At 41.5% G+C, this 22,494-nt stretch overlaps 1 protein-coding gene across 2 annotated transcripts in view; it reads right to left on the reverse strand.

Annotated features, from left to right (window-relative positions):
- Positions 1-22,494, reverse strand: part of grik2 (glutamate receptor, ionotropic, kainate 2) — a 340,023-nt gene that overhangs the window by 79,082 nt on the left and 238,447 nt on the right. For both annotated transcript variants that reach the window (XM_082550857.1, XM_082550858.1), the window contains exons 11-12: positions 20,886-21,092; positions 9,475-9,698 (exon numbers count right to left, since the gene is read on the reverse strand). In XM_082550857.1, the coding sequence (XP_082406983.1) occupies positions 9,475-9,698; positions 20,886-21,092 (431 nt within the window). The remainder of the gene's footprint in view (positions 1-9,474; positions 9,699-20,885; positions 21,093-22,494) is intronic.

The raw sequence follows: 22,494 nt of genomic DNA on the forward strand, positions 1-22,494 counted from the left end.
GACATTAGATTAGTAAAGGTTGATTGGTCTACGGTTAAGCGTCCTGACCTGATTTGGTTTGTGTTGAAGTAAAAGGGGGAACCAGCCCTCTATCTCGACTCAGCCCGACACACAGTCATTTGAACAATTAAATGGAAAAGCATAATGTAGGTTTTGTTCCGTGCAAGACGTTTTACTTTTCAAAAAACTCTGGAGTGGATGCTACTGATTCTAATGACATCTAATAATGATCAATAAAGTAGATAAAACTTCTGCAGTGTGTCACGGTTGTAATCCATTATCCTCTGGGGTAAATACAAGACTGTTATGAAGACGTGTTGCTTTATTGATAAAATGACAGCATTTTATCAGCATTAGTTAATAATGCAGAGTTAATAACAACATTGGTGGAGGTGTGACTAAGAGTGTGAATTGTTGTCTGTGTCTATGTGTTAGTCCAGGGTGCACCCTGCCTCTCATCCTGTGGTAGCTGGGATAGGCTTCAGCCCCCCTGCAACCATGACAAGGATACGCTGACGAGACTGGCTGGATGACAGCATTATAACCGTACACTGACACTGACCAATCTCTGTTGCTATTATATTATGGTTAGTGGCAGTGTTCCTTTTCAATCCTATAACACTTAGAAGGGATATTGTGTATTGGATTTCATATGTGTGTTGTGTATGGATCTGTGAATGTGCCCCTGATTTTTGGTTTAAAACAATCCTCGGCATTAAAGCAGCTGTTCAGCTTATGATCCCCAGATTTGCCGGCTTGTAAAATTTCAATTCAAATTGAGTTCAGCTAAACTGCAACCTTGGAGGATGCAACAATGTGACCCAATCTCTTGTGCCTGTTTCTCAGTGAATTTGTTCCAGTCATGTTGCAAACAGCCAGGTACAGTTCACAATGAGCATGGTTAAGCAAAGTTGTCATTATTATGTGAATGACATGTTAGGCTGCTGCTACATAGCTTAACTTGTCCCTCACTATAGAGACGGTTTGCTGTCACTTCGATCTGATTATATTTTCCTAACATTATCTCAGGTCATCTATTCTTTGAGCAAGGGTAGCACAGAAGCATGAAGCAAAACAGGAGAGCTCATCAGTGGCACAGAAACAATGTTCTGCTTTCTGTAATCATCAGGCTCTTTCTGCAACAAATGCCAATGATAATGTATGATCATACTAATGTCAGGTGTTACTGAGAGTTCATCATTTATGTAAGTCGCCATGAAAATGAAAAGTATTTATGTGGGTTAAAAGTATTTGACCCATTATGTAACTCTCTTGTTATTGCCCTACAATCCTTAGTTTCAGTCTTACTGTTGTGTCTGTGTCATGAGGGATTTTTCCATGTGCTCTGGATTTGTCCTTAAACAGAGACACAAGGTAAGGTATTACTCATTCTAAATTGGCCGACAGCAAAGAAAAACTCTCGATACAGTGCTATGGAAAAATATGTGCCTCCTTTTCACACTTCCATGTTTCGTATCATTACAGAAATTTTAACATTAGCCAAAGATAATAAGAGTAAATACGAAATACACGTTTTAATAAATGATTTCATTTACTAAGAGAAAAAAAGCTATTCAAGTCTACCTGGCTCCATGTGATAAACGAATTGCCTCATAAATCTTGTAATTGGTTGTGCTTCCCTTGCCAGCAAGAACTGCAATCAAGCATTTGCGATAACTGGCAATGAGTCGTTCCCATCATTGCAGTCATTGTCCTGCTGCATAACTCAAGTGAGCTTGATTTTAAGGTCATTAAGTCATAGGCAAATTATGGCTAGTCATCCAGGTCCCTTCACATCTAACCTTCAGTATCATGTTCAGTTTAATGTTAGCTTCATGGCAGATGTAACATGATTCAACCCCTCCAAAAAGTTCCACTTTTGTCCTGTTTGTCCCAGAATATTTCTTCTAACAATTCTGAGAATCATTGAGATGTTTTGTTGCAAATCTGAGCCTTTGTCTTTTGCCTTGGAAATCACAGAAAATATACTTTAGAAACTAAACTCGCTAAATGTGTGTGTGTGTGTGTGTGTGTGTGTGTGTGTGTGTGTGTGTGTGTGTGTGTGTGTGTGTGTGTGCGTCCTTTACAATTTCCAAGATCCATCCTGTGGGTCAGATCGGAGTCTTTGCCCTTGCATTAGAGCACAGGTGTCGAACTCCAGGCCTCGAGGGCCGGTGTCCTGCAGGTTTTAGATGTGTCCTTGATCCAACACAGCTGATTTAAATGGCTAAATCACCTCCTCAACATGTCTTGAAGTTCTCCAGAGGCCTGGGAATGAACTAATCATCTGATTCAGATGTGATGACCCAGGGTGAGATCTAAAACCTGCAGGACACCGGCCCTCGAGGCCTGGAGTTCGACACCCCTGCCTTAGAGGGTACTTCACCACAAAAGGAACAATTATATACTAAGTGAGTCATCTGTATTTTGGGTTTCTAATTATTTTGTTAGTTTAACATTCTGTGCTGTTTGTTGGTTCACCTCACTTTATTTCATTTTCACAAATCAAGAATGAATCAGATACGAACACTTACAAAAGAAGGCTCGACTGCAAACCAGAATACTGAATGCTGTTGGTTACATGGTGGATGTTAAGAGTTTAAGACTGGTAAAATTCACTTTTCTTATTAGTCACTTTAATTTAAATCTAATATCCATATAGGACTGTGGGATGCTGAGGAGTGACTTTAATATGAGCACATATTACCATAAATGTTATCATGAAAAGACTAAAGTCAATTATGCTTTGATATGACAGGCAGAAATATTGTACTTTTGAAAATACAGACAAGAATTAGAAGTCAAATCATGAGTCATAGTTACAGAGTTTAGATGAGAGACATACTGCAAAATACGGACAGATTATGGACGCATGATTTTATGTCTCTGTTTGTAATTGTTCTGCGGAAACATTTTGGTCAGGATGCTGAGGATGTGGCAACTTTGTTCTCCAAAATGTAACAAATGGCTAACAGATGGGATTTGGAAGAGATGTACTATATGTTTTATCACCTGCACCAGAAGCAGTGGAAAGGCTTTTTCTGTCATTAAGACAAACATACAGGGGATAACGTACCGTTACACTGACACATGTAACAGGAGGAAACAGGGCAGGTGTCAGAACAACACAGTCATAGTTCAGCTGTGCATTCATGTAAATTAAGCCTACAGCTGGAAAAGAAAGCTGCTCTGCTTCTACCACTGTAATTTCAGTCCTATTACTGTCTGTTTGGCAGTGTAGCACTCATACTTCAGCCACTGGACCAACAGTGATACACAGAATAAAACACAAGCATACAACATTAAATATGTAATGTGCAGTGATGGGAATAACAGCGTTACAAGCAACGGCGTTACTTTTTTCAGTAACCAGTAATCTAACTAATTACTATTCCTATCGTTACAATGCCATTACTGTTACTAACAAGAAAATGCGGTCGCGTTACTATTGTTTCAACAAACAGATGGTTGAAGCTGTGTTCAGTTTACCGCATCGTATATCAGCTGCAGGAAGTAGCTGTAAGTAATCTGGACGCTGCAGCTTTAAGCAGCTGCGCTCCCGCGGACAGACGAACACTTTTTGGCACAACACCTGGAGCTAAGGGGGGAAAACAATGCCATGAGTGCTGCTGTTTGACTGAGGAAGAATAAAGTAGTCGTGGTCAGCCAATCACATGACCACTTGAAGACAAAGCAACAAGGTGCCAGTTTATAAACTGTGTTGATGGGCCAGTAAAACCAGAGTCATGATAAACAATTTATACGGCGTTTTTCCTAAATAGTTTCGTCACGTTTACTGTCTGAGGACAGCGCAGCGAGACCTCTCTGCTTATGAGCAAAAAATTAAAAAATAAATATATATATATATTTAAAAACAGCTGCTTTTCTGGTGGAAAAATGCACCACATCAACCAATCAAAAATGATGACATTTGGTTGTTTAGGAAGAGGGGGAAGATTTAGGAGTGATGGCAAGAGAGAGAGAGAGAGAGAGAGAGAGAGAGAGAGAGAGAGAGAGAGAGAGAGAGATTTGTGACGTTTAGCGTGTTTGCAGTGTGTAGTTAATGTGCTGTCTTCTGTAGTTAATGTGCTGTCTTGTGTAGTTAATGTGCTGTCTTCTGTAGTTAATGTGCTGTCTTGTGTAGTTAATGTGCTGTCTTGTGTAGTTAGTGTGTTGTCTTGTGTAGTTAGTGTGTAGTGTTGTGGATAGTTCTGTGTCGTGTGTCAGAACAATGAGGCGACTGCTGTCTCCAGGTAGAAACAGGAGTGACACACCTGCTGCTGTCAGACCTGCAGGTATCAGGCTGTGATGTTTCCTTTATAGTGGACAGAACTATTTGCAGTGGTACAAATAACTTGTGGCATCTTATTGAAGAACAGCTGATTGTTCTGTAAACAGTTTGAAGTGGTTATAAAAAAAAGGGTAAAATATAAATGGCTGCAAGTAATTTTGTTGTAAAACTTGTGAATATGATTTTAAAATTGTAATTTATATTTACATTTAAAGTTATGAAATATGATTCAATAAACATGTTTGTGGCTGTTACAGTAAAAAATATAACTTTCTACTCTGATTTTGTGTTTTTTGTCTGATTTTAGATCAGTTGTGTTAATACAGTTTGTCAAAATGAAAACATGACTAAATTCAGACACGTGAGGTTGTGCTGAAAAGAATGAACCAAACAACACAAAGGAAATGTAGGTGAAAGGTGAAATGTAGAGGAAACATCAGAAGTGGTCAAAAATGGCCGATTATACCCTGGACCCCAGGGTTAAACCTTTTGTTTAAGTAACGCAATAGTTACTTTTCAAGTAATTAAGTACTTTTAGAATCTTGTAACTCAGTTACTGTTTTGAAGAAGTAATTAGTAACTATAATTAATTACTTTTTCAAAGTAACTTGCCCAACACTGGTAATGTGTAGGCTCTCTCTTCCTCTCTCTCTCTCTCTCTCTCTCACTCTCTCTCACACACACACACACACACACACACACACACACACACACACACACACACACACACACACAACTTGCTTTTTATATCTGAGTGAGGACATCCAGTTGACATGATGCTTTGCCTAGCTGCTTACCCTAACCATCAACATGAACCCTTAGTCTAAACTAATTATAACCTGACACTAAACCCAGATTTTGAGCCTCAGAGATGCCTCCAAACTTGTGGGGCCTGGAAGGAACTGTTGGTCCCCACAAGTATAAGTAACAGTCGGATCTTTGCTTTGATGTATAAGTGTGATAAGTGTGCACACATACACACACAAATATATATTCGCAATGAAACTCAGCTGTGGGTCTTGCTTGTAATATTTTGCCTGTTAAGACCCTGTGTTTTACAGTGTTGACTGAAATGTGTGTCATCTCATCATTTAACAGATAAATGTCCACGAGCACCAGTCGATTTACATTTCCAATCAAAATCCACAGCTAACGCAGAGAGTTGAATGAGCTACACAAAGGTGACATGTACATTTCTGTTTGTTTCAGTTTTTTTTATAGTACCAAATATAACTTTTATAGTACCAATTAAAAACATCAGTAAGGGCAATATTATGGATATAATTCCAATAGGTTTTTCCCTTTTCACTATTCCCTATTTGAATGAGTCTGTGAGCTACTTAGATCAACTGGATCTTTTTGGAAAGACACGTCTTCTCAAATCGTGTGGTAAGAATCTAAAGTAAATGACATTTACCTCATTTGTATGGTTACCCCCGTAGGAACTGAGTCAATAACAGCTTCCAGCACAAAACTCTGGCAAATCAAATGTGAAAAACTAACCGCTGAAAGGGGTGCAGCCAAAAAGTATCCTTACCTCATTTGAATTGATGTAAAGACACAAATCACATTAAGAAATAATCTAAAACAAATAAAGGAAGCAAAACTCATGTAAATGACTATATACTACAGAAAGCAGAAAGTGGGTGAGAAGACATTCAAAATATTCACCAATCAACCACAACATTAAAACTACATGTATTGGGGATGCCATGAACTCAGGCACACCCCACAGTTGAACCCAACTAGGACGCTAGCAGATCAGCTGATCTCAGTGCCAGCCCTCTCTGGTTGCTCAGCTGACACAGTGTAGGTCCAACCCAGCTTCTCTTATTGTGCTGTATCTGACTAATGATATATCATATCTGTTGCTGTTTATGACTTCTCTGCTCTTTTCTTTACTGGGGTAGTGCATAAGGAAGGATGCAGCAGAGATGCACAGGGAGGGAGAGTTTTGCTTGGCAGCTTATCCAGCTTAACCTGGCCATGCTTCCCCCACGGGGTAGCATGGCCCAGCTAATATAACACACAATGTAGCCATTGTGTGTTATATTAGCTGGGTAAGGTTAGTTTTGTCAAGAGAAATGAATTTGTTTATTTATTCATTTTTGAATAAATGGATGGTGAACTTTAATTTACCTTTCACCAATTATGCTGTTGTGGCTGATCGATTACAATAAACTAACATAATAATTAATAGTGTTCAATAAACACATATTTTTTTAAATCACATAATTGGGACACATTCCCAAAATTTTCTGTTCACTCTACATATTATTTCTTGTCAATTTCCCATTTCACAAAGTTTTGTAAGACTCGAACGTCCTACAGTCTACAGCCAAACCATGCAGCTGTAGCCCAGCATGCAGTTGTGTACACAGGAGAAAAGACGGAATAAAGTGAGGGGGACATTTATACACTTACCAAGCACATGCTTACTGTAATAATAAATACAGATAGGTGCATATTCTGAGCCAACTTAGATGACAGTTGCTGCTTTATATTCTCTTGTGTGATCATAACGCCAGTAACATTGGAAAACACGTTTATTAACGGTAAAACTGTTGGGTCCTGGAACAAGGTGCAAGAAGGCTGGTGTGTCTCCCAAAAGTTTTACAGTTAACACAAACTTCCCTTTCTCTTTTTACTTCACCGGGCTCCAAATAGCAACCATGAGGACAATCAACCAGATCAAACTGGTGAACCTTCAAAGAGCACTGGCCAACTTCAGTCTTTGAAAGAATCTGTTTAGACAAATACACACTACATTTACATGTAAAGACACTGATGTGTATTTAGATAGAAATGTGTTAGTAGTCTCTTTAAACATTTCCCATGACTATTTCCTGTTGGCTTGAAATAAAATATCTCCCTCTGCTGGTACTACAGCTTACTGCAACCTAAGCATGCGTGTCCTTTTCATGCATAAGAGAGGCTGACGACCGCATGGTGCACCAGCATGTCTAATACACGCTTTGTGATATCGGGTTGGAACACAAATTTAATATATCATGACCAATCTTTCTTTAAATTTGAGCTACTGTCAGTTTATGTCATGCAAAAATAGAAGAATTTAAGTAATACATTACAAGGATTTGAAAACGATATGTCTGTGATCCCACTGTGTGTATTATTGTGTTAAGTAGTCCTAAATTATCTAAATTACCTGCTGCATAAGTATCATATGTCGCTTGTATCTCAGACATTATTACTTACTTACGTGTGTGTCTAAATTACAGCTACTAAATCAGGTAGAGCTGCACAGCATTGTTAAAGATAAACTTCCTTTAAAACACAAGTCGAAAAAATCAATTTTTAAGACATTCATCGAGTAGAGCACTAAGGAGAAGAGACCAAAGGACTGCAGCCTGCACTGGGTCCACATCAGGCTTTCACAGTACAGAACTGTATTTTATTTTAATTTTCAAGTGTTCAGTTATAAAAGATTATTTTACGAAAGAAATCCACAAATTAACAAATTATTCTGTATCATAAATGTGATTTCAGGATTTGTAACAATCCAAAAAGTTGTAAAACTGTTTGATAGTTCAGCAAGTTCAATAACAACACTGGAGGCCAACTTCAAGCCAGCTGCACAAGTCACCATCAAGGTCATATTTTGGAGATGCTCTGTCCCCACAGCTGTTCGGCATAGGCCTGAATCCCCGAAGTGAGATAATTTAGAAGAGTGGCTACGGATACCGACTACGGAATGGAACAATCTGAATATCATTTGGAGAAATGTAGTCGGATGGTAACTAAGAGAAGGAAAGTAGTCAGAACCGAGGGAACTGCACTACCAGAAGGTAACATTGCAGATATCAAGGACAGCTTCAAGTAACTAGGAATCCTACAGGCAAATGAGTTCCATGAAGAGGCTGCTAGGAAAGCCTGAGGAATCAGCTGAATGGGAAGAACAACATCTGGGCTATCAACCCCTACAGGCTGCCAGCTATCTGATATTCTCCTGGGATAATAAGATGGACAAAAGAGGAGATAGAAGCCACTGACACTAAGACAAGGAAGCTCCTTACCATGCACAGAGGGTTTCACCCCAAATTCAGTGCCTCGGCACTGTACCCTAAGTGGAAAGAAGAAGGCCGAAACAAAGATCATCCATGAGCACAGAACAAGCACAAGATCAAGAAAGGCTTGGGTCTACCAAGTGTTGCACCAGGCAAGAGGCTGTGCAGAGATGCCCCTGATACAATCCAGCACATCTGTGGTGATACATGCAGCTGCACCGAGTGAGAGCACCATCAGGAAAAAGGAGCACAAGAAACTCCAGAAGTACCAAGGTCTGAGAAAAGAGCATCAGCAGATGTGGAGGGTGAAGGCAAAAGTGATTGGAGCAGTTGGTTCATTGACCCCCAAGCTGAGTGAGTGGCTCCAGCAGCTCCTCTGGATCTCAGGAACAACACCTAGGATCTCTGTCTGGTTAGAAAAGATTAAACTAGTTCTTGCTTTTTACATATTCAGCGATGGAGCAGAGGCAGCAGAGAAACTACAGATGAGCTTGTCATCAGATTCGACTGAAACTGTTATGGGTTGTAACTGGAAAATATGAGACAAAACTAGCTAAGAAATTGTCACATTTGAAGCAAGGTGAAGGAATTAAGAGAAAAGCAAATACTACATGATCTGCGAGACACTGGGGAGAGTGAGGGAAAGGTGGGAGAGGGCAGCAGCCTTCACATCTAGCTCGACACATCACACATATGCACATATATGAATGCACAATCTCTTTGCCACCCTCTCAGACACATGCACACAGGCTGATCAACGTACAGCTTTCCTTTCTGAAGTGGTTCTGTGTGTGTTTGAAACTTATGTACTGGCATCAGTGTGAGCAGATCCAGGCCACTTATAGACTAGCAGCCACATTAAATGACAGTGTGAGGGGAAACATTTTGTTACAAATGTCTAACAGTGGTACCCGTGTACCAGCATCGATATGATCCTTGCTGGTTAAACTGTATTAAACACGTTACACAGCAATGATGTCAAGTCCAAACTTTGACCACTGATTAGTGTGAGCACTCCTTCTAAGTGACTGCATGCTCTCCATTCTGTAATTACAGATATGATCTCGTTAGTGGGACAAGACTGAGCAGTTGTAGCTAACTGTGTGTGTGACTGTGTGTGAAGCTACAATCATTTGAATCACTTTAGTAACATGTTACCTGGCTATGACAAACAGCACACAACTGACACCCAAGTAAGCCAGCAGAATATACATCCAGATATCAGGCGAGAGGGGGTTGAGGAAGGAGAAGACCCCAGGGTTGGTCCCGTTGGGCTTGCGGTACAGTATACTTATACCCAGCGTCATGAAGGGCTTGGAGAAGTCGATAACCTTCTCGCGCACATATGTGATGGTGAGCGGAGCCACTGCAAGATCAGCTTTCTGTCAATAGGAAACATAAAAGGAAAGAGGAATAGGCTATAAGTTATGGGTACGGGAGGAACGTAGAGGCAATCAAATTAAGCAAACAGGGTCTTTACACACTACAGAGTCTGTCTTGAGGCACTTAGCTAGAAATTTAAAACCCTCTTTATCTTTCCACCCATCAAGAACACCTCCATAATTAAATTCACTTTTTGCTTTCTGGAAACTAAATCAAAACATTCAGTTATTTCCTCTGTCTGCTTCCTCCTGTGTCAGTGTAGACAAAATAAAGACGCTGCGGATGTGAGGACACTTGGTTAAGATGCTGCAACATGTTAGCTTATAAAAATATCATTATTGATTTATTTTTTTAATCAAAATATTAATGCTTGTTTCCAAAGTTTACATATATTACATTGTTTGGAAACCATTCTTAGACAGCAAATGTGCTACAGAAATAGGAAAATCACACCACTACATCTTAGGTGAAAGCTATGTTGGTGTTGACAGTTCATAAATCTCAGGCTGCATTGTGACTCTAAATTCTAAACATCCACAGCAAGGTCAAGTAGCTCATTCCTCAAAGATATATCCTTTTTGTATTATGAAGGTTGCCACTTAAGGATAAATAGACTGAGCTCACTGCTGATAGATGGAAGTCTATGATAACATGCATCTGTGAATCCAATCACACTATTTAAAAACAACAACAAACAAAATCAAACAAAACAGCAAAACCGGAGGCTCTGTTATGTTCTAGAGAATATTTTGGTCCCATGGTTTCTGTGTACCTGAAGTTTCACTGCAAATCAATCAAAAACTGCTCACTATTAAACATTAGTGAGATATCAGTAAATACTGAAATAATCACGTATTAAGTGAAAAATGAACAAAAGATCCTCTCGAGGGGCAACTTTAAGACGACAAGGAATGGTTTTACAATTGGAGGATGCTGATATTGTTTCCCTCGTCGTCTTTTCTGTGCTTTTGACTCGGCTGGCTGACTCAAATGAGGTAACCTCCACTTTCTGTGCATTTTGGTGGGTTCTTTCACATTTTGAGGGAAGCCAACTGAGTTTAATAACAGATGAAGTGACATGTTGATGCTCTCATTTTCAGCATCTACATGGATGTTCAAATGACACAATAATTATTTTGTAATAATTATTGAGCCAAGCACTACATCAGATAAATTCTGAAAAATCTGTTAGTAAGGGCCAGGTAACAACAAATAAAAACACACTGAGGTTAATTATGGAGTTCCACAGGGTTCAGTGCTAGGACCAATTCTGTTTACATTATACATGCTTCCCTTAGGCAGCATCATTAGAAGACATAGCATACATTTACACTGCTATGCAGATGACACCCAGCTCTATCTGTCCATGAAGCCAGATAACACACACCAACTAGTTAAACTGCAGGAATGTCTTAAAGACATAAATAGAATAGAATAGAATAGAATAGAATGCCTTTATTGTCACTATACAGTTGTACAATGAGATACAGAGCATCTCCTACTCAGTGTAAACATGCTGGGGGGGGGGGGGGGGGGGTACAGTTCTGCAGCGCTATGTACATATGGACAGTATTAACATAGGGAAAAACACACACACACACACATATATATATATATATATATATATATATATATATATATATATATATATATATATGCACATTATATAACGTATGACGCCTTTTGTATGGCCTGCTTTAACAACGTGCTAACCTTATTTACAATCAATATTGTATGGATGTAATAATGTGCAGGGTGCAAGATGCTAGCAGGCAAGGCATACATGGAACGCCATAACCAAGTGGCCGGCATAGTGTACAGGAACATCTGTGCCGAGTATAACCTGGAAGTCCCGAGGTCAAAATGGGAGATGCCCCCAAGGGTGGTGGAGAATGACCGAGCTAAGATCCTGTGGGACTTCCAGATACAGACGGACAAAATGGTGGTGGCTAACCAACCGGACATAGTGGTGGTAGACAAACAGAAGAAGACGGCCGTAGTGATCGATGTAGCGGTTCCGAATGACAGCAATATCAGGAAGAAGGAACACGAGAAGCTGGAGAAATACCAAGGGCTCAGAGAGGAGCTCGAGAGGATGTGGAGGGTGAAGGTAACGGTGGTCCCCGTGGTAATCGGAGCACTAGGTGCGGTGACTCCCAAGCTAGGCGAGTGGCTCCAGCAGATCCCGGGAATAACATCGGAGATCTCTGTCCAGAAGAGCGCAGTCCTGGGAACAGCTAAGATACTGCGCAGGACCCTCAAGCTCCCAGGCCTCTGGTAGAGGACCCGAGCTTGAAGGATAAACCGCCCGCAGGGGCGTGCTGGGTGTTTGTGGTTATAAAATGTACAATATACAAGACGTAAGTAATATGTAATAAATAGTGTTGTGTATATACAGTTGAGTTATTGCACATGGAATTGGTATTGCACAGTGGTGGCCCATAGAGGAAGTGGGAAGTGGGGGGCTGTGTTATCGGTGCATGTGTGAGTTCAGGGTGGTTATCGCTTTGGGGAAGAAACTGTTTTTGAGTCTGTGGGTTTTTGTGCTGATGCACCTGTGGCGCTTCCCTGAGGGAAGCAGGCTGAACTTGGCCAGGGTGGGAGCTGTCCTTGATGATGTTTGCTGCTCTGCTGAGGCAGCGGGAGGAATAAATGTCCATCAGGGACGGGAGAGGGCAGCCGATGATCTTTTGTGCTGTCTTGACCACACTCTGAAGCCTCACTCTATCTGCTTTGGTGCAGCTGCCGTACCATACCGTGATGCAGTAGGTTAGCAGGCTCTCAATGGACGAGCGGTAGAAGGTCAACAGCAGGTTGGAGTTCAGCTTGTACTTCCTGAGGACTCTCAGGAAGTGCAGCTGCTGTTGGTTCTTCTTGATGACCGCTGAGATGTTTCCTGTCCAGGAGATGTCAGCAGAGATGAGGACACCAAGGAACCGGAAAGTGTGGACCCTCTCCACACACTCCCCGTTGATGTAGAGGGGGGCCAAGTCAAATCAAATCAAATCAAATCAAATCACTTTTATTGTCACATCACATGTGCAGGTACATTGGTACAGCACATGTGAGTGAAATTCTTGTGTGCGAGCTTCACAAGCAACAGAGTTGTGCAAAATACAATAATGTAAACAAGCAAAATACAAGAATGGCTACATCTGAAACCAGTGTTGGGGAGTAACGGAATACATGTACCGCCGTTACGTATTTAAAATACAAAATATGAGTAACTGTATCCGTTACAGTTACCGTTTAAAAAGGTGGTATTCAGAATACAGTTACTTTGTTGAAATAAATGGATTACACTGCGGTACTTTCCTGTTTCATATTGTCGCGGGTCAGGACTGTTTGGGTTTTGTTTGACAGCTACGTTCTGTTGTTCCAGGCGGCAGCGTTACGGTTGCCATGGTTACAGGGTGACGCTCTCTCTCTCTCTCTGCGACTGTGTGTTTCCTGGGTGAGAGAGCGCCTTTCGTTGTTGTTGTTGTGCTAAGCTAACAGGCAGAATGCTACAAGCATAGCTCTAAAGAATGTAGCATCATGGGCAGTGTAGTCCGTGCTGCAGGGAGAATGGACTGCCATACACGTTATGGATCTGTGAGCGAGAGGAGGGAGAAAAGGGGGAGTGGAAAGGTACGAGTTGTCATCGAGGAAAAACGGGAGCTGGAAGCATCTAAATATAATAATAACCACTTCAGCCAAGAAGAGTGCCTGACGAGCCCAGTTGTAAGTAAGCTATTAAGACTCGACTGTACACCGTGTTCGTGTTTTCCTCTGAAACAATAAGCTCCGTTGGAGCAGCCTTTCAACGCCTCTCTCTGTCAATAAAAGTTGACCCACACAACAAAGTAAAGCTATTTTTCGGCTACGAGCCGACAGGGACCCCGCCGTATTAGTCAGAGGTCCCTTTACTACAGTTCGGAGTCGCGGACCTTCAGTAATAGTAATAAATCACATAGCAATAGTACATTCATGTTGTTGTAAAAATCATGATAATATATTAAGTAATCCAAAGTATTCAGAATACGTTACTGTCTTTGAGTAACGTAACGGAATACGTTACAGAATACATTTTGGGGCATGTATTCTGTATTCTGTAACGGAATACATTTTAAAAGTAACCTTCCCAACACTGTCTGAAACTAATAAATATATGTACAATATATAATAGTATATGCATTTCTGGATGTGTATACTAAATATTTTCTACGTGTGTGTGTGTGTGTGTGTGTGTGTGTGTGTGTGTGTGTGTACACATATTTTACAAATTAAATAGAGTAAACAATAAATAAAATATATAAAATATACAGAGTTGAGACATGTGCAAAACAGTGGCATTACTGTACAGTATGGAGTGCATAATGTTAAAGTTCCAGTAGTGGAGGTGAGGTGTCTATGACGTGTTCAGCAGTCTGATGGCCTGGTGGAAGAAGCTGTCTCTCAGTCTGCTGGTTCGGGACCGGATGCTGCAGAACCTCCTTCCTGATGGAAGTAGTCTGAACAGTTTATGGCTGGGGTGACTGGAGTCCTTGATGATCCTCCCCGGTTTCCTCAGGCAGCGCTTCCTGTAGATGTCTTGGAGGGAGGGAAGCTCACCTCCAATTATCCGTTCAGAGCACCGCACTACTCGCTGGAGAGCTTTGCAGTTGTAGGCGGTGCTGTTGCCATACCAGGTGGTGATGCATCCAGTGAGGATGCTCTCAATGGCACAGTGATAGAAGGTCCTGAGGATGCGGGGCTCATGCCGAATCTTTTCAGTCTCCTGAGAAAGAAGAGGCGCTGCTGCGCCTTCTTCACTGTTTTGTTTGTGTGTACTGACCACGTAAGATCCTCAGCCAGATGTACACCAAGGAACCGGAAGCTGCTCACTCTCTCCACAGCAGCGCCGTTGATGGTGACGGGGGGGTGTACTTCTCTGCACCTCCGCAAACTTCACAATGATGTTGGAGCTGTTAGTGGCCGTGCAGTCGTAGGTGTAGAGTGAGTACAGGAGAGGGCTCAGTACACACCCCTGTGGAGCACCAGTGTTCAGTGTGATGGGGGATGAGGTGATGCTGCCCAGTCTGACCACTTGGCGTCTGTCAGACAGGAAGCTAAGGATCCAGCTGCAGAGGGAGCTGCTCAGTCCTAGATCCTGCAGTTTCCTGTCCAGCTTCGAGGGAACGATGGTATTGAATGCTGAGCTGTAATCTACAAACAGCATTCTCACATACGTGTCTCTCTTCTCCAGGTGTGACAGGGCAGTGTGTAGTGTCAGGGCTATGGCATCATCAGTGGACCTGTTGTGGCGGTATGCAAACTGTAGAGGGTCCAGTGAGTCGGGTAGTGCAGAGCAGATGAAGTCCCTGACCAGCTTCTCGAAGCATTTGCTTACGATGGGGGTCAGGGCTACAGGTCGCCAGTGCTGTGTCTCCTCAAGTCAACAATGAGCTCTTTGGTTTTCTTAGTATTCAGTGCCAGGTTGTTTTCTGAACACCAGGCTGCCAGCTTCAGGACTTCCTCTCTGTAGTCTGCCTCGTCTCCCTTTGAGATGAGTCCGACTACCGTGGTGTCATCAGCAAACTTGATGATGAGATTGTTGTTGTGGGTCGAACTGCAGTCGTGGGTGTAGAAAGAATACAGGAGGGGGCTCAGCACACAGGGAGCCGGTGCTCAGTGTGCGAGTGGAGGAGAGATGAGGGCCGAGCCTTACAGTCTGGGGCCGGTTTGTGAGGAAATCCTTTATCCAGGCAGGAAATCCTTTATCCAGTCCTGGATGGCCGCTAACTTTCTGCTTCTTAATTCAGATCAAACTGAGGTTATTGTACTCGGCCCTGAAAAGCCTAGAAATATGGTATCTAACTAGATTCTTACTCTGGATGGCATTACCTTGGCCTCCAGTAACACTGTGAGGAACCTTGGAGTCATTTTTGACCAGGACATGTCCTTCAATGCACATATTAAACAAATATGTAAGACTGCGTTCTTCCATTTGCGCAACATCTCTAAAGTTAGAAATATCCTGTCTCAGAGTGACGCTGAAAAACTAGTTCATGCATTTATTACTTCCAGGCTGGACGACTGTAATTCATTATTATCAGGAAGTCCAAAAAACTCACTGAAAAGCCTTCAGTTGTTTTCCTATTACTATTTCCTAATAAGATTAAGTTTTCTCTAGAAATACCACAAGTTTTCTACTTATTTCTAAATATAAAACTTTAGAACATCAAATCAGTAGTTTGTCTCAATTCATTTGACTGGACTTTTCTACTTTGTTCAGCTCAATTTAGCACGTCATCCTCAAGTAAGCTTCTCTCTCAGCGTACACTTCCTGGTCTTTTGAGACCCTGTCTACTGCAGTCACTTTCTGTCTAACTCAAGCTTGCACAAGACTCACAACTTGCAGAGAAATGGGCCCTTTGACCATGAAAATATCTGTCACGACAATCTCGCACTGCACTGATCAAGAAGAGAAGCAGAACAGAGGAGAGAGGAGAGCTGTGAATAAGTTAAAGGAGCCTCGACCCCTTATGGGTGCTGCTTCTAATGAGGTCAGATATTGACTATTGGGCAAGCAGCCTCTTCCATTTTTCTGCCCATGCAGCTCATCCTAACTGGGATTTTGTTAGGTGTAATGCTCTACACTGTGAGCAGATTGTGGGTGGTTGTGTGTATGTTTTTAATAAGCTCTATAGGGGAAACAACTCACAGATGAATCTATGCTCTTCTTGCATCACTGTCCTGTCAAATTGGGCTTGTTGTTCTCTTTCTGTTTTCATTCTTCACTTTCCTTCTTGGTGAGTCTGTAATACTCCTCACTTCAGTGAAACTTATTTCCAGCATTTGGCTGTGAAACGAATTCCACAGTTTAAAGAAGTCACCAAAGCAAAGACAACACCCAATGTAGTGATTGGCTATGGCACTTGTCCTACATTTGATAAATTCGTTTTTATCTTATCAACAAACCACTTATTTTAGCTAATCAATGAATTATTGTCAAAAACGTCAACTGACTATTTAACTGACTACAATCCAATCTGGCCCACGTCAGTTCAATTTAAATTTATAGTACCAGCTCAAAACAACTGTTTCTTCAAGGTACTTTACATTGTAAAGTAAAATATTACGTCATGAAAAAATAATAATCTCACAATACCCAAGCACTTGGCAACAGTGGGAAGGGAAAATTCCCATTTAACACAAAGAGACTGAGGCAGCTATTTGCCATTAAGGTTGAGGCGTGAGGGAAGACAAACACAGAGAGAAAGAACCAAACACAAACTATGGCAGAGAGAAGACAAACTCTAATCACATGCAACAGAGTCAACAAGAAATGTCCAGTGAATTATGGGAAGTCCCTCAGCAGCCAGAGCCAATGGCAGCATAATTAAGGGAGAGCTTAGCCCTCGTTATAAGTTTTTATCAAAAAGGAAAGTTTTAAGACTAATCTTAAAAGTATGGAGGGCGTCTGTCTCTCAGATTCAATTTAATTCATTTCAGTGTTATTTATACCGCCCCAAATCACAACAACAGTCGCCTAAAGGCACTTTATATTGTAAGGTAGACCCTACAATAGTACATCCAGAGAAAAACCCAACAATCATATGACCCCCTATGAGCAAGGAGAATCGTTGTTGATAAACACCATAAGTCCATTAAGTTCAGGATGATCTTGTTATTAACAATATTATAACTTCTTTCAAAGGCAAAAGAATGAGATCACAGATACAAGGGGTGAAAATAAGCTTTCTCTCAAGGGTGGATGGGCTCTCCCTTAGCATGGGATGAGGAGTTTGGGAGGGGCTCAGAGTAGAGCCACTATGCCTTCACATCATATGGGGACACTGAATCCAAATGGACCATGTTCTGCACCTCAATTGCTAAGGCTGCTCAGGAAGGCCAGCTCTGTTCTGGGATGCACCCTGGACCCAGTGCAGGTGGTGGGAGACAGAAGGACTGTGGCCAAAATAACATCTCTGATGGACAGAGTCTCCCACCCCATGCATGTAGATGTTGCTGCAGAGCTGCTTCAGTGACAGACTGCTGCGTCCTCGATGCATGAAGGAGCGTTTCCGCAGGTCCTTCCTCCCTGCAGCTGTCAGACTGTACAATCAGAACTGCTCCCAACAAACACAGATGTTTACATCTGCGCTGTAACTGCAATAATTTAACCAACCGATTCGCACTACAACCTGGGTTTGCCTCTTATCTGTAGTTAATTTTATTTAATTTAATAACTGTACAGTACTCTGTTTATAGTAACCACTGTCCTTGATGTAAATATGTAAGAAAAAATGTGTATGTTTCTGTTCTGTGTCCTGTTTGTTTGTTTGTATATGTGTCTTTTTGGCTGCTGTTACAACCAAATTTCCCCTTGTGGGACAATTACAGGATTATTCTATTCTATTCTATTCTATTATGCAGCCGCAAAGATGGTTGATGCCTGTCATGGTGTCAGTCCATGAACCAGACAGTGGGCACTGGAGAATAAAGGAGCCTTCAAGCTGAAGAAGTCCTACTACAGCTTGGTTATCATGTGGGAGGCATTGCTCGTGGTTTGTGTGGTAGCAGAAGTAAAATCTCGGGTGTGCGAGGAGCTCGGTGAGGCCATCAAACAATGCCTTTGGTCTGCCTTAAAGTGATTCTAGCCAACCGTCAGGCAAGCGCTCTACTTTTACTGTGTATAGTAGTGATGGGGCGCTGCTGACTTCAGCTGAGGATATACATGTCCTTCTCAACAAATTAGCATATTGTGATAAAGTGCATTATTTCCTGTAATGTACTGATAAACATTAGACTTTCACATATTTTAGATTCATTACACACAACTGAAGTAGTTCAAGCCTTTCATTGTTTTAATATTGATGGTTTTGGCATACAGCTCATGAAAACCCAAAATCCCTATCTCAAAAGATTAGCATATTTCATCCAACCAATAAAAGAAAAGTGTTTTAATACAAAAAAGGCAACCTTCAAATTATTATGTTCAGTTATGCACTCAATACTTGGTCAGGAATCATTTTGCAGAGATGACTGCTTCAATGCAGCGTGGCATGGAGGCAACCAGCCTGTGGCACTGCTGAGGTGTTATGGAGGCCCAGGATGCTTCGATAGCGGCCTTAAGCTCATCCAGAGTGTTGGGTCTTACGTCTCTCAACTTTCTCTTCACAATATCCCACAGATTCTCTATGGGGTTCAGGTCAGGAGAGCTGGCAGGCCAATTGAGCACAGTAATACCATGGTCAGTAAACCAGTTACCAGGGGTTCTGGCACTGTGAGCAGGTGCCAGGTCGTGCTGAAAAATGAAATCTTCATCTCAATAAAGCTTTTCAGCAGATGGAAGCATGAAGTGCTCCAAAATCTCCTGATAGCTGCATTGACCCTGCCCTTGATAAAACACAGTGGACCAACACCAGCAGCTGACATGGCACCCAGACCATCACTGACTGTGGGTACTTGACACTGGACTTCAGGCATTTTGGCATTTCCCTCTCTCCAGTCTTCCTCCAGACTCTGGCACCTTGATTTCCGAATGACATGCAAAAGTTGCTTTCATCCGAAAACAGTACTTTGGACCACTGAGCAACAGTCCAGCGCTGCTTCTCTGTAGCCCAGGTCAGGCGCTTCTGCCGCTGTTTCTGGTTCAAATGCGGCACCTGTAGCCCATTTCCTGCACACGCCTGTACACGGTGGCTCTGGATGTTTCTACTCCAGACTCAGTCCACTGCTTCCGCAGGTCCCCCAAGGTCTGGAATCGGTCCTTCTCCACAATCTTCCTCAGGGTCCGGTCACCTCTTCTCGTTGTGCAGCGTCTTCTGCCACACTTTTTCCTTCCCACAGACTTCCCACTGAGGTGCCTTGATACAGCACTCTAGGAACAGCAATTTCTTTCTGTGTCTTACCCTCTTGCTTGAGGGTGTCAATGATGGCCTTCTGGACAGCAGTCAGGTCGGCAGTCTTACTCAGTTTTGAGTAATGAACCAGGCTGGGAGTTTTTACAAGCCTCAGGAATCTTTTGCAGGTGTTTAGAGTTAATTCGTTGATTCAGATGGTTAGGTTAATAGCTCGTTTAGAGAACCTTTTCATGATATGCTAATTTTTTGAGATAGGGATTTTGGGTTTTCATGAGCTGTATGCCAAAATCATCAATATTAAAACAATGAAAGGCTTGAACTACTTCAGTTGTGTGTAATGAATCTAAAATATATGAAAGTCTAATGTTTATCAGTACATTACAGAAAATAATGCACTTTATCACAATATGCTATTTTTTTGAGAAAGACCTGTAGATGAGCAGTGGAAGGAGATATTGAGGACCTCATTCATCCCACTGAAACATCTTCTGTACAGGAAGCAGAGTCTGAGGACAAGGGCTGACCATCACTGTTGGAGTGGCTGTAGCTCAGGTGGTAGAGCAGGTCATCTACTAATCAGAAGGTTGGTGGTTTGATGTCTGGGTTGGTGGGTGGGCCTCTGCAATATTGTGTAGAGCTCTGGGATGGTGCCTCTGTATTACTGGAAACTGATAACTGGAAATGTGCTCCAATTACAGACAGAACACAGGGTAACTGGATCATCTGTTAGTCAACTAAAGGACGAACAAGGCCATAGTATGTTAGGGTCAGTATGTTTGAGGGTGTGTGGGAGTTTGCCCAACCAGTCTGCATGTGGTTTGTAGATGTGGAAAAAGCTTTCAACAGTGTCACTAAGGTTTATGTGTTTACTTCAGTTATTTCATATTAGCCTCATTATGACCCCAGTTGGTTTCATTATATAAATACAAATAATGTTTAGTTAAAATGACTAAAAACTAAGTGATATCACAAACAAGGCCCTTAAATAAGCTTTTAAGTAATAATATAGATTGTACATGGGATAAAAGCTCCAAGATTGTTTATACTTTAGATAAGTATACGTTTAGTTTTACGAAACATGCAAATTAACTTTAACTTTGCAAAATCTTTTTTTCTTTAAATGGCATATTTACAGAACTAATAATGCCATGAGAACAAGTAAGAGTTGCTATTATTATTATTTTGCTATTGTTTATACAGTAAATTACAAGCTGGTAGTCCATTTATGTTAAATATGTCAATAGAATGAGGGTTAAGTAACTGAAAGTTCTCCATAAATAAAATGCATCACTAAATTTGATTGACTGATTGACTGAACCACTTTTATAATGATTGAATAATAATGCAGAAACTCACATGATCCATTAGCTCCTTGACCATGCCATTCCACTGGCCTGTGTTCTCATCCTGGACACCATATTTTCCATCTTCCACCAGGCGGACCTCGAAAGTAAAGCCTAGGATGTTGGCCAGCTCTCTGAGTAGATCGATGCAGTAGCCCTCAAAGCGGTCGTTTCCATAGAGTGGTTTGTCAGACTTCTTGAACATCACGTATGGTTCTTCCTGTTGGGCAAAATAGGGAGGAGGGATGAGTCTTAGCAGCACTTTCCATCTTTTACCTACAGATAAAGTGTATAGGTCATCTGATATGTAAGCCATGCAAACCCTAACATAAACTCCCCAGGTTGGTAAAGCATATATAAAGCTGCTGTGTGTGTGTGTGTGTGTGTGTGTGTGTGTGTGTGTGTGTGTGTGTGTGTGTGTGTTTTCCAGTCGTCCCAGTTCTGTGATGTGAGTTGGGGTTGGTACAAAGTGAGGCATGACCATAATAAGAGATAATCCCCTCATATCAGTTACTGTGTGCATCTCTCGGGCACGTCAAACTGGCGTTGGGCACAAGCTCAGCTTTCAGGGTTCCACATGCTTTAACAATAAGATAAGAGATGCTGATAGACAGACACAAAAAGGAGAGAGCAAGAGCTGGCACATACCCTGTGTTCACATGAACAGCTGGAGAAAGCTGTCTTTTTTCAAACCATTTCCTTTCTGCCTCCCGCCTACTGAGCATCTCCTTCACCATGTCCTTCTCGTCTCCCTCCACAGCTCACTCCCGGTTTCCTCCTCCACCTGCTTCCTCCTCTTTACACCTCTGCTTTATGCACCATCTGTCTTTTTTAGCCTTAGATGCTCATTCGTGCAGCATATCCCTCATTTCTTGTTTCTCGCAGACAAATAAATCGCAAAATATATCACCAAGCAGGTGTTATTTATCAGATAACTGTGGCATGACTGAAAAAAAATAATTTAAAATTGTTAATAGCTTTGACATGGTTTGTCACGTTCCTTAGATTTGGTCCTGGGGTTTTCAGTTTTGCTGTTTTAGATTCCTAGTTCGGATTCTTAGTAATATATTTGACTATTTTTTATTATTCATTGTTGTTCGAAAATTTCAAGTACTGAGTTTTGTTTTTGTTGATTGTTTTTGTTCCTGTTTGATTCAAATAGACTGTGTGGAAATCACTGAGAATTAAACTTCTGTTTTTAATTTTTAGTTGTTATTGTCATGCATTTCAGTTTTGCAATCTTGTGTTTTGTTAAATGTGTAATATTTGTACTTTTTACTTCTCTCCGTCTTTCGCTGTCTGTTCCTCCATTTTTCTTCTTTCTGGATTAGTGTCTTGGTTCCCTTGTGCTAAATGGTAAAATGGTAAATGTCCTGCATTTGTATAGCGCTTTACTTAGTCCCTAAGCACCCCAAAGCGCTTTCCACTACATTCAGTCATTCACCCATTCACACAATTGCAGCCAGGAGGCAGCCTGGGATCAAACCACCAACCTTCTGATTAGTGGCTGACTTGCTCTGCCACCAGCATCGATGTGCTTTATTTTGTAAGAGAAGGCTGTAAAATAACAGAGAGAAATCCCAACATTCATAAAATCTACTTTGTACAAGCACTTGGCGACA

Source organism: Aulonocara stuartgranti, assembly GCF_965226115.1.
Source record: "Aulonocara stuartgranti genome assembly, chromosome: 11".
Lineage (NCBI taxonomy): Eukaryota > Metazoa > Chordata > Actinopteri > Cichliformes > Cichlidae > Aulonocara > Aulonocara stuartgranti.